The sequence below is a fragment of the Stegodyphus dumicola genome, chromosome 5 (genome assembly GCF_044657685.1).
Source record: "Stegodyphus dumicola isolate Sdum_Otavi_A_Nest chromosome 5, ASM4465768v1".
Lineage (NCBI taxonomy): Eukaryota > Metazoa > Arthropoda > Arachnida > Araneae > Eresidae > Stegodyphus > Stegodyphus dumicola.
Window position 1 is genome coordinate 200,856,125 of NC_140772.1, and position 14,540 is coordinate 200,870,664.

General features: G+C 30.8%; 1 protein-coding gene across 1 annotated transcript in view; it reads left to right on the plus strand.

The window, feature by feature from the left end:
• Nucleotides 1-14,519, plus strand: part of LOC118190316 (uncharacterized) — a 64,149-nt gene extending 49,630 nt beyond the window's left edge. The window contains exons 5-8 of the mRNA XM_085817541.1: nt 1,521-1,622; nt 3,364-3,530; nt 6,859-7,917; nt 14,425-14,519. Of these exons, the coding sequence (XP_085673667.1) occupies nt 1,521-1,622; nt 3,364-3,530; nt 6,859-7,917; nt 14,425-14,477 (1,381 nt within the window). The 3' untranslated portion in view covers nt 14,478-14,519. The remainder of the gene's footprint in view (nt 1-1,520; nt 1,623-3,363; nt 3,531-6,858; nt 7,918-14,424) is intronic.
• The last annotated feature ends 21 nt before the right edge of the window (nt 14,520-14,540 follow it).

Consider the following 14,540-nt stretch of genomic DNA (forward strand, 5'->3'; position numbering starts at 1 on the left):
ATTACATCTCTGATGAAATTTTCTGTTACTGCTATTTTCGCGAGAAACAGTTAAAGCCAGAATAAATACCCTTGTGCTTGTAGGCAATTCAGAAGGCATTTCAGAATTGTTTGTTTCTTTGTAAGGCAATTCAGAATTTGTCTGAATGGACCTGTCTTAGTTCAGTTATACATACAATATTCATTATGCTGAATTACTTAAGAGTAATTTATTTGTAACATAAAATTGACTGCATTATGTATTCAATTATTAAAAAAATAGAATTTGTTGCCCCAGATTCTACAAACAGTATGAGGACTTGCTGTATGAAGCATGCAGTAACAGTTAAGGATGACCAAACTTTTCGCTGAACCATCTGAAATTGTCGTTTCCTAGTTTACTTTCATGCTTTCGTGAAAATGCTATGTATCTTTAATAAGTAGCATGTTACTTTTTATTTATCAAATATATCTTACATCAGTGGTGCCCAACCTTTGGCCCATCGTGAGCACATTTCCAAAACATCAACATTTTTGTTAAACATATTTCCAATCTTATGTGATAGATGTGAAATATTAATTTCGGCAAATGGGTTTGAGATGAATAATAATATTGGTTGAACTTTATGGAAATCAGAGAAGCAGAGTTTAAAATTATTTTTCAGTGCATTTAGGTTTTCAATTTAGGTTTCAATTGCCTTGTGGTGATTAATACAGCTTTATAAATTCTGAAAAGTGGTGAAATTATTTTCTTTCATCTGATTTATCCACAAATTTAACTTTATCTGAAAAGCAGTTACATTCCCAGTCAATTGAAAAAGCGTTTTTTCTTTTCCCCGGAGATCTTCGTTCAGTTTAGCTGTTATATCTGTGAGAAAATACAGATCGGATAACAATTATTAACGTCTAATTCTTTATAACTTTCATTTTTGGATTTCAAAAACTGCTTTATTTGTGAAAGAAGTTCTGCAAATCGTTAAAGTACTTTTCCGCTGCTGAGCCATCTAACATTGGAATGAAGCAATAAGATTTCATGTTTGCTATTAAGTTCATCAGTCAGCAGTCAATTATTTTATAACGTCTTGCAAGATATCTCTTATGACTATAAATGTTTACCATATTTTAACAATGAAGAAATATAAATGAATAGTTATTTTTAAAATATATTTTGTTCATAGTACCTAATGAGGCTGGCGAGCACATATAAAACGATCGGCGAGCAGTAGGTTGGGCACCGCTGTCTTACATGTTTATGTATTTAATTACATTAAAATAATTGTGTATATGCGACAAGCTAATTGTTCAGGGTGACTTATGCAACCCAGTGGCCCACGGTAAAGAAAGCAGATTTTCGGGCAATGCTAGCCTTAGTCCATTAGGGCTGTTACACAACTGAGTTTATTTGTGTATATATTGATATATTCTTAATTTTTTCTTACAGTTTTATACAAAAGTTAAATATAAGCTGATAATATGTAATTTTTTAAAAGTTTTATTTATTTATCTTAGCAAGTATACATGAATTTATGTGTGTATTTACAGGTTTCCTATCCAAATTGATATGGAGTCTTCCAATATAAAAGGCCTTATACAGAAAGCCAGCTCAAGTACTGTGTTTTTTTTCTCCAACCGTGGCAACAGTTGGTAATATTCTCTTTTTATATCTTAGCATTTTAATCTGAATAAATTTTACCATATGTGTCTGATTCTATATGTGTGTATTTCATATAATGTATTTATTTATGATCTCACCTTTAATGTTTTATTTAGTGTTAGATATGAAGTTAAAATGTTGTAGTTAGTTATTTTATCTAAATTTGGGTTTAAAATCAAATGGGAGAAAAAAAAAAAAAAAAAAAAACTGGAGGTGTTCGTATTTAAAAGTGCTAATTTAAACTTAAGTTATGGTTTATCCATTTATCGGTAGAGATGGCCTAGGTGAAATACCGAAACATTTTATAGAACGTTAGATGAATTTACATTTACACAAACATGGGAACATTGCATATGTTCTGTATACTTAAAAAGTGGAAAAATATAAAATCTAATTATAAAAAATATTTAATTTTTTTATCAGATATATCACGAATTAAATGCATTTGTGTTTAAATTAAATTAGGTTAAAAAGTAAATACGAATAGAGAATATTTTTTAAATTCAAATATATATATATATATATTTGTTTTCAGTTCTTTTAATAGGGTAGAATTCTCTTTAGTGAAGATTGTTCTAATTATTCTAATTAGAATTTACTTTGTTTTTTCCTTGCTTTGGGGAAGGACCAGAATTTTCAGGCGAACTATTATAATTAAAATGGTTCATCGGCTAATTCTGGATACAGAAAAGCAAGGATTTTTGTAGAAGAGAGATTTCAATTAATTTCATCCCCCCCCCGATGAAGTGACATTGGAGTTGCTTGAATTCTTCTGTTTGTGTTAATTTTTCATCAAATTTCATTAATTTTTTAAAGTGGGGTTTTGCTTATTTGAAATGTTTTCGTTTTAACATTTTAAAATTCTTTATTGAATTTATATGATTATTTGAAATTTAATGATTATGAATTTCAATTTCTGGTCTTTGTGAAATATTAGTTCTAATTTTCTTATTTTGTCTTCAATGATAATTTATCTGCAGCTTAATGCACGAAAATAATAGGCATGTTTGTGTTTTGTTTTCAAAAGAATTGTTTTGTAATTATGTATATATTCGAAAACTGGATCTATTGCATTTAAAAAGATTTAGTTTGTTAATTAATAACAGAGAGATTAAATATGGAAGAATAATATCTTACATTTTTTGAATGGCAACAGAATCGAATGAAAAGTGAACCCCCAGGTATTAAAGTGAAATAAGCAAAATTGTGTTTCAAGATTTTTGGGGTTAATAAAATAAAAATCTATAAATGTAAAAAATGAATTTTTAAAGATAATTTTGTTACTACCACATGATAAGAATATATGAGAATAAAAAATGTATTTATGCTAAGCATTGTATGAGACTATGTTTATAATTTAAATTAAAAAAAAAATATTTACTTAAACTTCTGTCTCTTTTTGTTTAAAGTAATCCCGAAACCATATATGCCATCATTTTTCTGCTACACTTAAAATGTATGTATTTTTTATGATTTTATGGAGTTACTCATCAGTAAATTATTTATGTATGTAACAATTTTATTATTGTAGTTGCTTAGTAATTTTTTTAAGTCAAAATTTTCTTTCTATCTTTTTTAAGTTAAATTAAAACTTTCTCAAAAAAATTTAATTTTGTACTCTGGAGGGGGGATGTGCAAATACATCTGCAAGTACATAATTTATTTACTGCATTAAAAAAATATATGTGAGCAAAAGAGGAATTAAGTAATAAAATTTTTCTTTACCTGTAGTACGGCTGAAATAGGAAATTTAGACATGACTGTTGAAGAAGTAAAGCAAAATATATTAGCAGCAGTCAAAGTTCTTAGTGAGAGGGTACCTGGAGCTTATGACAACATTATGGGAATACATGTGAAAACTTTAAAATCAAAAGCAGTTCCCATTTATATGTCATATGGTGAGTATAGTTGTGTCATATTTCCTAACATAAGTTGAATATTGGAATTAATTTAAAATTTTACTTCAGGTCTTTCAGAAGTTTTGAAATGAATTTAATTCTTTTTTGTTTATTTTTTCTTAAACATCATAAAATTATCAACAAAAAATTCAGTTAGATTAAATGTCTGTCAGTCTTGTAATATCCATTTTTGACAAATCAGTTTTAGATAATTCAATAAAAACTGTATATTCTTTTAATTCATTTTAATGTATAGATGTGACCAAACTGTATACTGGGAGGTTTGACACCACTAACTGCAACAAATTTTTAAACTTCTAATTTAAATTTTGCTCTGTAGTATTTTTTTCACCATGGTTCTAAAAATTTTTGATATACTGCATTTGTAGCACACATCAAAAGCAACTTCTAATTAAAGAATCAAATTGAATATTGATGATAAAGCCATGATTATCTCGCATAGCATGATGTGTCGGCCTTAATTACTTTGTAAAGCCCCAGGAGTTCCTCATATGAATAAGTCTTGGTCACAGTTCCCACAAAAAACATCAGAGGAAGGAAGGAGAATTGTGTGACCAAAAGACCTGGATTTCGAATGATCAAACACATAAGCAGCAGACAAGGCTGCAGTGAGCTGGAATATAAATGATAGAAGTAAGGGAAAATGTGTTTCAAAAGTTTAAGTTTGATAATAACACCCTTCGCATCTGAGCAGCTTAATGAAGATATGTTTCAAATAATAAAATGGATGAAATGCTAATGCAAAAATGCAAATACAAATTGAATGCATTGAATAAAATTAATCAAGGGCATACAATTTATCAATAAACTAATCCCGGTTGGCACAACTATGTACAATAAGATTATTTTTTAGTTTTCAGAATGTAGTACTGAAAAATTAAAGGGAATACCCAAAGAACTGTGGTATTGTTATTCATTTCATTAGTTTTTAGCAAATGAAATATGTGAAAAGTATTTTTTCTGATAGTAAATACAAGAAACTGTTAATGTATCTTTGCATTTAGAAATTAAGGAAAATTTGTTATAGTTAAGCAGTGTACATCTGACAGGTTTGTACAGTCCTTGAAAGAGTTTATGAAAGACCTTAGTTTTATTTTGGGCGGGGAAGGGGGGAGATTTTTGGTCATAAAAAGTTCTTAATTTCAGCCAAAATTAGCAGAAGGTCCTTAATTTTAATCATCTAAAATTTCTGTCTGTTGTACAACTGTCATTTGAGTCTAAAGTAGCATTTTGGAGGAATATTTTTTTGATGATTCATCAATAACTATGTATTGATGGGTCTATCATGTGAATTTGTTCCTATTTCTAATAGGAAAATACTCAAGTTTCTGGGCAAAAAGTGAAACATAAGCATTTCAGAATTAATTCTTTTTTTGCTAATGAAGAGCTCATAAGCAACTTTTCCCTTTTGGGCAAGTGAATTCTTTTATTAAAGTCTCTAAATTTAGCGACTTATCAGCATTTTGGTGATTTTAAGATCAATTTCTGTACAAATTTTTTAATTTAGAGATTTGTGATTTTTTTTTTACTTTTTTAAAACATATCATTGATAAATTTCATTAAAATGTAACATATAAAATTATATTTAAGAAATAATGCTAAAAAACATTTTTATTTTTCCCCGTCATATTTTACTTTCCATTTTGGTGACTTAGTAGACAATTTTTAATCTGAAAAATAAACAAGTTTATTATTGCGATGAACAGCATAGTTTACGAGCAGTTCTTAGCAAAAGCAAAATATCTATGTAATTGTTAAAAATTAAAAAAAAAAAAAAAAAAAAAAACTCATATTAAGAATCTAAATGTATAATCATTTGTAATGAGACATAAGGCTTGTAAAGAAAAGTATTCTCCATAAATAAGTTTGTTACAAAATAATACAAGATTGAAAACTAAATTAAACAAAGGAGTAAAGAAAATCGCAGTTGTAATCGTATCAAAAGTAAATTGGCTAATCGACTATTTTCATTTACTTCAACTTAAACATAAAGTATTAAAAGAACTGGAACTATGTGAGAAATAATTCCTGTCTTTAAAACAAGGTAATTTTATGTAAGTGTGCTTTTAAAGTTTGTAAAAATCAGTTAAAAATACAAATTGCAGAAAATATTTCATGCAAATCCTAATTATCCATTAGGAACGGAAATAAAAGAAACCAGTAATGCAAATTCCATATGCTGTTAATGTTTTTTTTAAACAGCTCAAAATTTAATGTCTTTCTTAGTTAATGAGATTTTAAAATATGGAAAAGTATCAATTCAAAAGTAAAATATTAATTAACAGTTCATATTTTGAAAAATGAAATGTAACAAAAAATTTCAGTGGAATAATATGTTCATTAAGAATATATAACCTACATGCCTATATTAATATTGCTAAGAGTATTGATAATAAAATTTAAATGGAATAGTATTTTCATCCATGCAGTTAAGGTGACAAAATAAAATACATATATTAGGTAAAACATTTCAGTGCAAAATTCTTATTACTGTGGGAGTAATGCTCAGTCTTCATGATGCATTTTTATTGGTATGACCTTCAGAATCTGTTTATAAAAGAGTATACATTTAGGTGTTGGTGGAAGCTCCTTTGTCAGGGACTAAAAGCATCATATAAAACCTTCAACCCTCTTTGTTTATTAATGGAGGGATGTAAGGAAGTTGTGGATCTCAAATCAAATTTCAAGCATATATATTAGCAAAGGATTATATAACACAAGATTTGTGTTGAGGGGGTTATTCACTTGGAGAAAGTGATACCCCAGATTTTTTTTTTTAATGATCTTGATACAACCCCGCTCTGAAGAGAGTGCAGCAAATTAGGCCATAAATCTCCTCTTTTCCTACATTTCGGGGGTTGGAAAACACAAAGCGGCGAGTTTCTCGAGGAAGATACAAGCTACATTTAACGCTAATGAGTGTGTCTCATTGATGACAACACTTCTTGAATCAGTGAGTCTGTCTTGGGGGAAAATGGTGAAGTGATTAAGCTTCTCTAAATATCTATAGCTACTATATAAATGAAACCATATATGAAAAGAAATCTTAATGTACTCTACCTAGTTTTTCTAAGACTTCATATATCCTTGTATGCAAAATTTAATAAGAAACATGCTATAAATGTATCTCATTTATAAAATTATTGATAAGCGATTATTTACACATCATATATGTAACTTTTCTTAATATTATCATTTAAGTAGGAGACTTATTATATACAAATGCCAATATAAAAAAGGCATGTGAATGTCAAAATATTTATATCCAAAATGTGTAATCTTTCAAATGCTATATTTTGTTTTATAGGTAGTCCTAATGAAGTGAAATTTGAAAATTTTAAGGTAAAAGAATTAGTTGAAGCTGAAGAGTTAAGCACTTTGCCAAACAAAAAAGTAAAAGTATTTAGAGATGGTAAAATAATAGTTAAAAATTGTAAAAATGAAAGTGAATCAGAAGACAATTCTGATGTAAATGATGAAGATTCCTGTCCAGAATCAGCTGACAACGATGAAAAGGCAGCAATTCTGGACTCTGATGAAAAGTCTGAAAATTCAAATACTGTAAAAGTCAGTAATTCCAAAGGTAAGAAGTCACTGAAAAGGAAAAGGATTTCAAAGAAAATTGTTAAAAATAATACAAGTGAAGAAAATAACTATCCTAAAGAAGAAACTAGAAGTGATGACAATGTTGTAAGAGTCGCTAATTCCAAAGGTAAAAAGTCACTGAAAAGGACTTCAAAGAAAATCATTAAACAAATTACAAGTGAAGAAAATAAATATCCTAAAGAAGAAACTAGAAGTGATGATAATGCTGTAAAAGTTGCTAATTCCAAAGGTAAAAAGTCACTGAAAAAAACTTCAAAGAAAATCGTTAACCAGAATACAAGTGAAGAAAATAAATATCCTAAAGAAACTAAAAGTGATGACATCAATGATATTAAAGAATGTAAGTCTATTCAAGAAAATAATTATAATCAAAAGCTTAAGAAATATAGGAAGAACTGTAAAATTACAGGACTTGAGAAAGAGATTAATACAGAGAAAGAAAAAAGCTCACAAAAAGAAACTGTAATAGATAATTTTGCTGCTGAAGAAACAAAATTAAAAGGAAACAAGTTGATTGAGAAACAAAATAAAAGACAACCGGAGAAAGAAATTACAAAAGGAAATAGACCTCTGGAAGATGTAAATCTATCTATAAAGCAATCTAAGATAAATGAGGGAATAGACAAATCTCCTAAGAAAGCAATTACTGGTAAAAGAGAGTATCTAAAAAGGAGACAATTTTATAAGTTAAAGAAGAGACTGAAGTTGGCTGAAGAGTTGAAGAAAAAACAGAAAGAGTCCGAATCACCTAAGAACAGAAGTAAGTTAATTATGCTTGCTTTTTTTTTTTTTTTTTTTTTTTTAAGTTTTAGATTTTAAAAAAATTAAGTTACAGACAATAGTAAAATTTATGAGCTGCTGTGTAATGAACTTAAGAGACTTTTTTCACTGAATCTGATCTGATAAGAAAAATAGATTATCTCATAAAAAAGTGTAAAAATTCTGTGTAATTTTACACAACAAATTACTTAGCATAAAAATCATTGTTCATATCCTTCCCTCGAATTACACATTTCTATCTAAAGTATGCATTTATAATTATTTTATCTATAAAAATATAAAAACACTAAAAATTAAAAAAAAAAAAAAAAAAAAAAAAAATATTGATGAATTTCCCTATTATTTCTGACTAAAAATAATCTACTGGCATGATGTGGATTGTTGGAAAATTTTATCATTAATTTCTGTTTAAAAATTAAGACTCCATTACTGTTGCTTTTACATTTTGTATCAGTAAAAACCTACTCATGACACACATCACAACTGTGGCATCCATTTTGCAGTAGGCAGGGTTGCCACGCTACCTGGAAAACTGGGAGAACCGGAAAAAGTCAAGGAATTCGAAAATTGACCAAAAAATTCAGGGAAAAGTAAGGAAATTTAAGTATTTTTGTCAAAATCTGGAAAAGTCGGGGAATTTCATATAACGATCCCGCCAAAAAAAGCGATTTTTGCGCCGAAGTCGGAAGAGATAACTTTTTTGGCGAATTGTGTATCACGTGAGTGTCATTTGGGCAGCTGGCATAGAGCCAATTTTCGCAGCTCCAATTTGATTGTCTTTTACAAAGGCAAAGCAAGTTTCCCGCAACCTTTGGTTTCCAGTATTCTCGGGAATCGCATGTGCAGTGCATGAACTAAAGAAAGTACTTGTTCTCGTATAAAACAAAATGGGTTTAATCCTAGTATACAGTACCATGGAGGTTAGAATCAAAGAATATGTATTGTAAAGAAGGAAAACCTCTCTGCAACAGACATGGCTTTGTTCCATCATAGAGAGAAACAGCTGTGCATGCGTGATATATCTGTCGCCAAAGCTCGAAACCGGTGTCGAAGTTCGAAGGTCACATTATCAAAAGTTCATAAAATGAATATCGTTTAAAATTTCTTTAACCACTTGCGCTAATAAAACGTGCCACGCACGTCAAGATGCTTTTGTCTCAAACCGCGAGCGACGTGAACACTACGTCGATAAGCATTTATCGCAAAAATGAAAATAACGTGGTGCACACGTCGCCTAACAACGAGATTGTTTATTTCTTGAGTTACAGCTCTGGATTGCACTCGCAGGTGCAGAGCGGCGTAAATGAGATACTTTACCTCTTGTTATATTGTAGCGCATGGCACCGCAACCGTGAAGTTTAGTCTTAGCGCAAGTGGTTAAACTCTAAAGGAAAAGAAAATATTTTTTGGCGCAAGTAAATTAATTCATGGATTAGTTATTTTCAGGGGAAAAAAAAAAAAACCTACGAAAATCCGTTTTTAAAATTATTGCGAAAAATCCAAGAAGAAACGTCCTTTGATAAAACGTTTCTTCTTGGATTTTTCGCAATAATTTAAAAACGGATTTTCGTAGTTTTCTTTTTTGTCAAAGAACGATTCTTCTTAACACGTGTTTCTCAATTTCCTGTACACATTGCTGAGAGGGAAATTCTGGCCGCCAGGTTCCGTTGCCAAATCCCTTGGCAAATTTTCCCTCCACATTCTAGCGGCGTAATAGCATTTTACCTATATGGAACCTTTTCTTCTTTACATAGACATTCTTTGGTTAGAATAATCTCCATGTATAGTACAATGGAATTTGGCGACATGATGATGGTAAACGGGTCATTTTGGTCTTGGCGACAATTTTCAAAATCGTGCCAAAGCCTTACTGTATACTAGAATTTTACCGCAAAATCTTTTTAAACCTTTTTTCTTTCTTTTTAATGAATACCTTGCCATTTTGCAGTAAAATAAAAAAATAGTAATCAGTCATCTAGGCTAACAACCATGTAATATAACTATATTTGCTAAAATATCGTTAATTATTCTAATTCAATTTTTAAGTAATTATTTTTATGTTATTCGTATAATTTAATGTTGCTTCTTCCCTCTAAATTTATTTATTATTAGTAAATAATATTTCCAAATTTCAGGAAATTTTCTCTGGCATAGTCCTGAAATTAATTCTAGCAGTATGACGACATACCATCACGAAATTTAATGCACATATTTTTTCCTTATGTATGCTGCGAAATAAATATAAAATACATCAATTTATTAAAATAGATTTCTTTCTTTCGTTTAGCTGCAGAATGTCTGCAAAAAAAGCCTTATTTTATTCCAGATTGGGAAGATTCTAATCTCAATCTTCAGTGGAGAAAACAACTATTATAATTATATTTGTGTTTTCAAGTGTTAAGGTGCCTTTTAAGAACATACCTCACACAAATTAAATTTACTTAAAATCTAACCTATTTAGCATTGCGTTGTGATTTATAAGGACCAATTAGCCTCGTCTTGAACTGGTGATGATCATGAGTAATAATTAAATAAAACATGCATTTGTTATCCAATGTATATATCTTAAATTTTATTAAGTTTCTTAAGTGGAAAAGTAAACAAAATTATCAAACAAAGTATACCAAGAATAATTAAGAATAAATGTCCTCTGGGATTTGTTGAATAATTAATACAATAGAAGTAATACCATAACTAATTTACCTCTTAGCCACAGCCAACGTACATTATGCGGATAGACTGGAATTTTCTTGAAACACACCTGGAAAAGTCAGGGAATTTCATTCTCCTGTTTGAGTGGCAACCCTGAGTAGGGAAGTTGCATTTCTTCAATAAATTTTCCACTAACATTGTTATGAATATTTTTAATTTATGGTCTAATAGCTTCATCACTCGGAATTTTGCATACAACAATGTCATCATTGCATATATGGAAAAGCTCCTCATCACTTTCTGAAAATATTGAAATACAATTCCTTGTAACCACTTAGGCAAATCTGCATTTTCCTCTTTACTAAAATTTGGGTCGGACTAAAAAGTTCTTTCATTATAAACCAGGTTCATTGTAGAGGGGTTTTATTACATTATAGAACAAGCTTACAGATTAAGATAACATTCCAGTGCACATTCACATATCAAATTAAAAACTCTAAAAAAACTCCCTACATTTCCCCAAAAGTAGCTCGGCTGGCTGACGAGATATTCATATACAAGCAAAGATAAGGATCTTTTTTTTTCAGTTAACTTGTAAAGCACAGTGGATACTTAATTAGATGGTTTTTTTTTGGGGGGGGGGCTCTGTGATCACCTAAAAGATTTATGTAACAGTTTCTATCTCCAGTGCTCAAACTATCCTAAAAATATTCCCACCTATTTTTAAAAAGTATGTAATTGGAAGTACATATCTGAGGTAAATACACTCATGTCCATAAATTAAGGATAATTCGGAGTCACATGGAAATCAAACTCTAAAATAAATATATCACCTGTAAAATCACTACACACATCTTCAAGAATCATATGCAAATTTCAGGAAGTAACCAGATGACACCCATGGTACTTTACAATGACGAGAGTGTAAGAGAGTGATATATAAGGAATACAGGGAAAGAAGTAAAATTGTTCGCAGGCGCTTTATAAGCATTTCAGTGCAATAACCAAATAGTTTTGACACAAAGGATGCATTTGGATGATTTTTTACATGGTAGAATTATCAGCCGTCTAGAATGTGGGCGTATCGAACTGGAAGTATCAGACGAACTTGGAATTGCCCAGAGTGTCATCTCCAGGCTTTGGCAACGATTCCAAGATGATGGTAATGTGAGTAGACGTTACAGCACAGGTCGCCCCAGAGTTACAACTCCGAATGAGGACTGGTATTTGGCAGTTACTGCCAAAAGAAACACAGCCTCAGACCTATCTCGTCAGCTCTCTTCAGCCACTGTACAGTACGACAATTTCAAGGCAGACCGTGTACAGACGCTTAGGGCAGATTGGTCTATATGCTCGTAGACCTGTTAGATGTGTTTCACCTACTGCAATTTACTGTCGCCTGCGGTTAGCGTGTAGTAGAGAGCATGCATTGTGGACACTGCAACAGTGGGCTTGTGTGATGTTTTCCGAAGAGTCAAGGTTTAGCTTGCAGTCTGATTCTCGCCGGACTTTCATATGGAGAGCTCCAGGTACCCGTTACCACCAAGAAAACATCATTGAACGACACCATTACGGTGGTGCAGGAGTGCTCGTTTGGGGTGGAATTATTCTGGGTTCCAGAACTGACCTGCATGTTCAAATTGGAACCATGACAAGCCAAATCTATCGGGACGTCATTCTGGAACAACATGTACGTTTGTTTCGGGGCGCCATGGGCACACAATTTGTGTTTATGGATGACAGCGCCCGTACTCACCGCACAAACATCGTAAGGGAATGCCTTCATTCGGAGGATATCATCCTTATGGACTGGCCAGCATTCTCACCTGACTTGAATCCAGTAGAGCACGTGTGGGATATGCTTGGCCGACGAGTTGCAGCCCGTCAACCTCCTCCTACATGTCTACCGGAACTTCGGAGAGCATTGCTTTTTGAGTAGTGTGATATATCCCCCAAGATCAGATCGCTAATTTGATACTCAGCATGCCTAGGCGTTGTACGGACTGTATTGCATCGTCTGGGAGACATACAATGTATTAACAATCATACCAACCATGTAATATTGATTTTTTGCAAATAGGTATTTTTTGTAATTTGCTCCAGGGAGAAAAAAATCGCTAATTTTTTTAATACTATCAAACATATAGCATCTTTTTTTGCTTTTTACCTTTTGTTTAATAAATAAGCTTTACAAATAAGTCAAATTTGTTTTGCGTCTAACTCTTCCTTTGCCTGATTTTGCATTATCCTTAATTTATGAACATGAGTGTATGTAAGAAGATAAAGTTTGTAGGCACTTTTTATGAACATTTGGTATGTTGTGCAAGAAAATATTTTTTTACTGTACAGATTTTTTCTGACAAAATTCTAACTTATATTTAGAAATAGATAGTTTTTAGTGATACACTGGTTTAAGCCTCATTTTTACTTCCTTGTACGAAGTAAAAAGGAAGTATTGTAATCGTGAAACATTTTCAGTATATTTCAAAGAAAATATCCATTCTGACTGCTATTGAATGCAATTTAATGATGTTCTTGTGTGACATCTGTACGTAAGGACATAATACAGGCTCCCCCCCCCAAAAAAACTATAAAACTGATTTAAAATAGATTCTGAAGAGATTTTTCATGTCGTCTGTACGTGTATCTCGCATAACTTAAAAATTAGTAGCCGCCTCAGAAAGTTGAAATTTTGTATATAGGACCACTATAATATGTAAATGTGCACCTCCTATTTTGGTTGCAATCGGCCGCACCAAAAGTATATAAATATATATATTTAAAATATGACTGCTGTGCATAAAAATTAAGCTTAGCCATACTTAAACAACTTTTTAAATTGTTGATAATTCTACAACTATAACATGCAGGTTAACTAAAGCCTTAACTGGAAGATAAGACCGAACCTTAATAAGAACAACATAACTCAATCATTTCTAAAGCAAAAAATGCACAATTTACAAACATATGAGGGAAAAACAAATACAAAGAAACTGAGCCCGCACCAAAAGTATATAAATATATATATTTATATAATAGCTCAATATATATTTAATAGCTTTATATAATTGACTCAGCATAGCGTCCAATATAAATTCAGCTTCTATGCCTTCAGTGCCTTTTTGTCAAGTGAGACCAAAAGTAAGCTTTCAGTTTTGTGCGCTGAAAAATCTTGTCTTCTTGCCCGCTGGCCGAATCGCTTGATATTGCATAGAAACTGTAATTAAAATTGTAAAAATTTAAAACAATTTTTTAACTGTATTTGGTGTTTTATGTTTTTCTATATCTTTAACTTTTTAATGAAGGTATTTTGTGTTTTTATTATTTTTGCCTTGCCGCGAAGTGAGAACTGAATTAATTGAATGCGAAACACATCTCTAATGAAATTCGAGGAAATAAGTATCTCATATTAGCAGAAAATACTGTCACCAGTCTGTTTCGAATAGATGAGAATGTTTACGAATAGCGCATGCAGAATAGAACATGTGGCAATGATTAGATAATTCTTCAGATGATATAATTTTGTTGCATTCCGAGTTATGAATAAGACGTAACACTGTTAAGTGAACCTAGCTCCAGAGTATCGCTATAGTAAATAAATAATAGTGAATTTTAAAAAGTGCATTTATTCTGTTGTGGTTTATATGCTATCAACGAAGTATATTTATAATGCAGAAAAAATGCATATAATATGCATATGTGGATTTCATGTGTATACCATATGTGGGCACATCAAATTGTTTTTAACAAAAAAAAATTAATGTTCTGTGTCTGCACACTTTCGTTTTGTAATTAGAAATATGCTGATCCATTTCTCTTTTCCTCTCTAAAACAGGTGGAAGAAAGAAGAAGCCTGTAATGCATAATGTTTTAACTGATGTAATATAATGATTGTATATTATGAATATTTCAATAAATGTATGTTTTGAACTTGTTGTATAAAAACAGTTT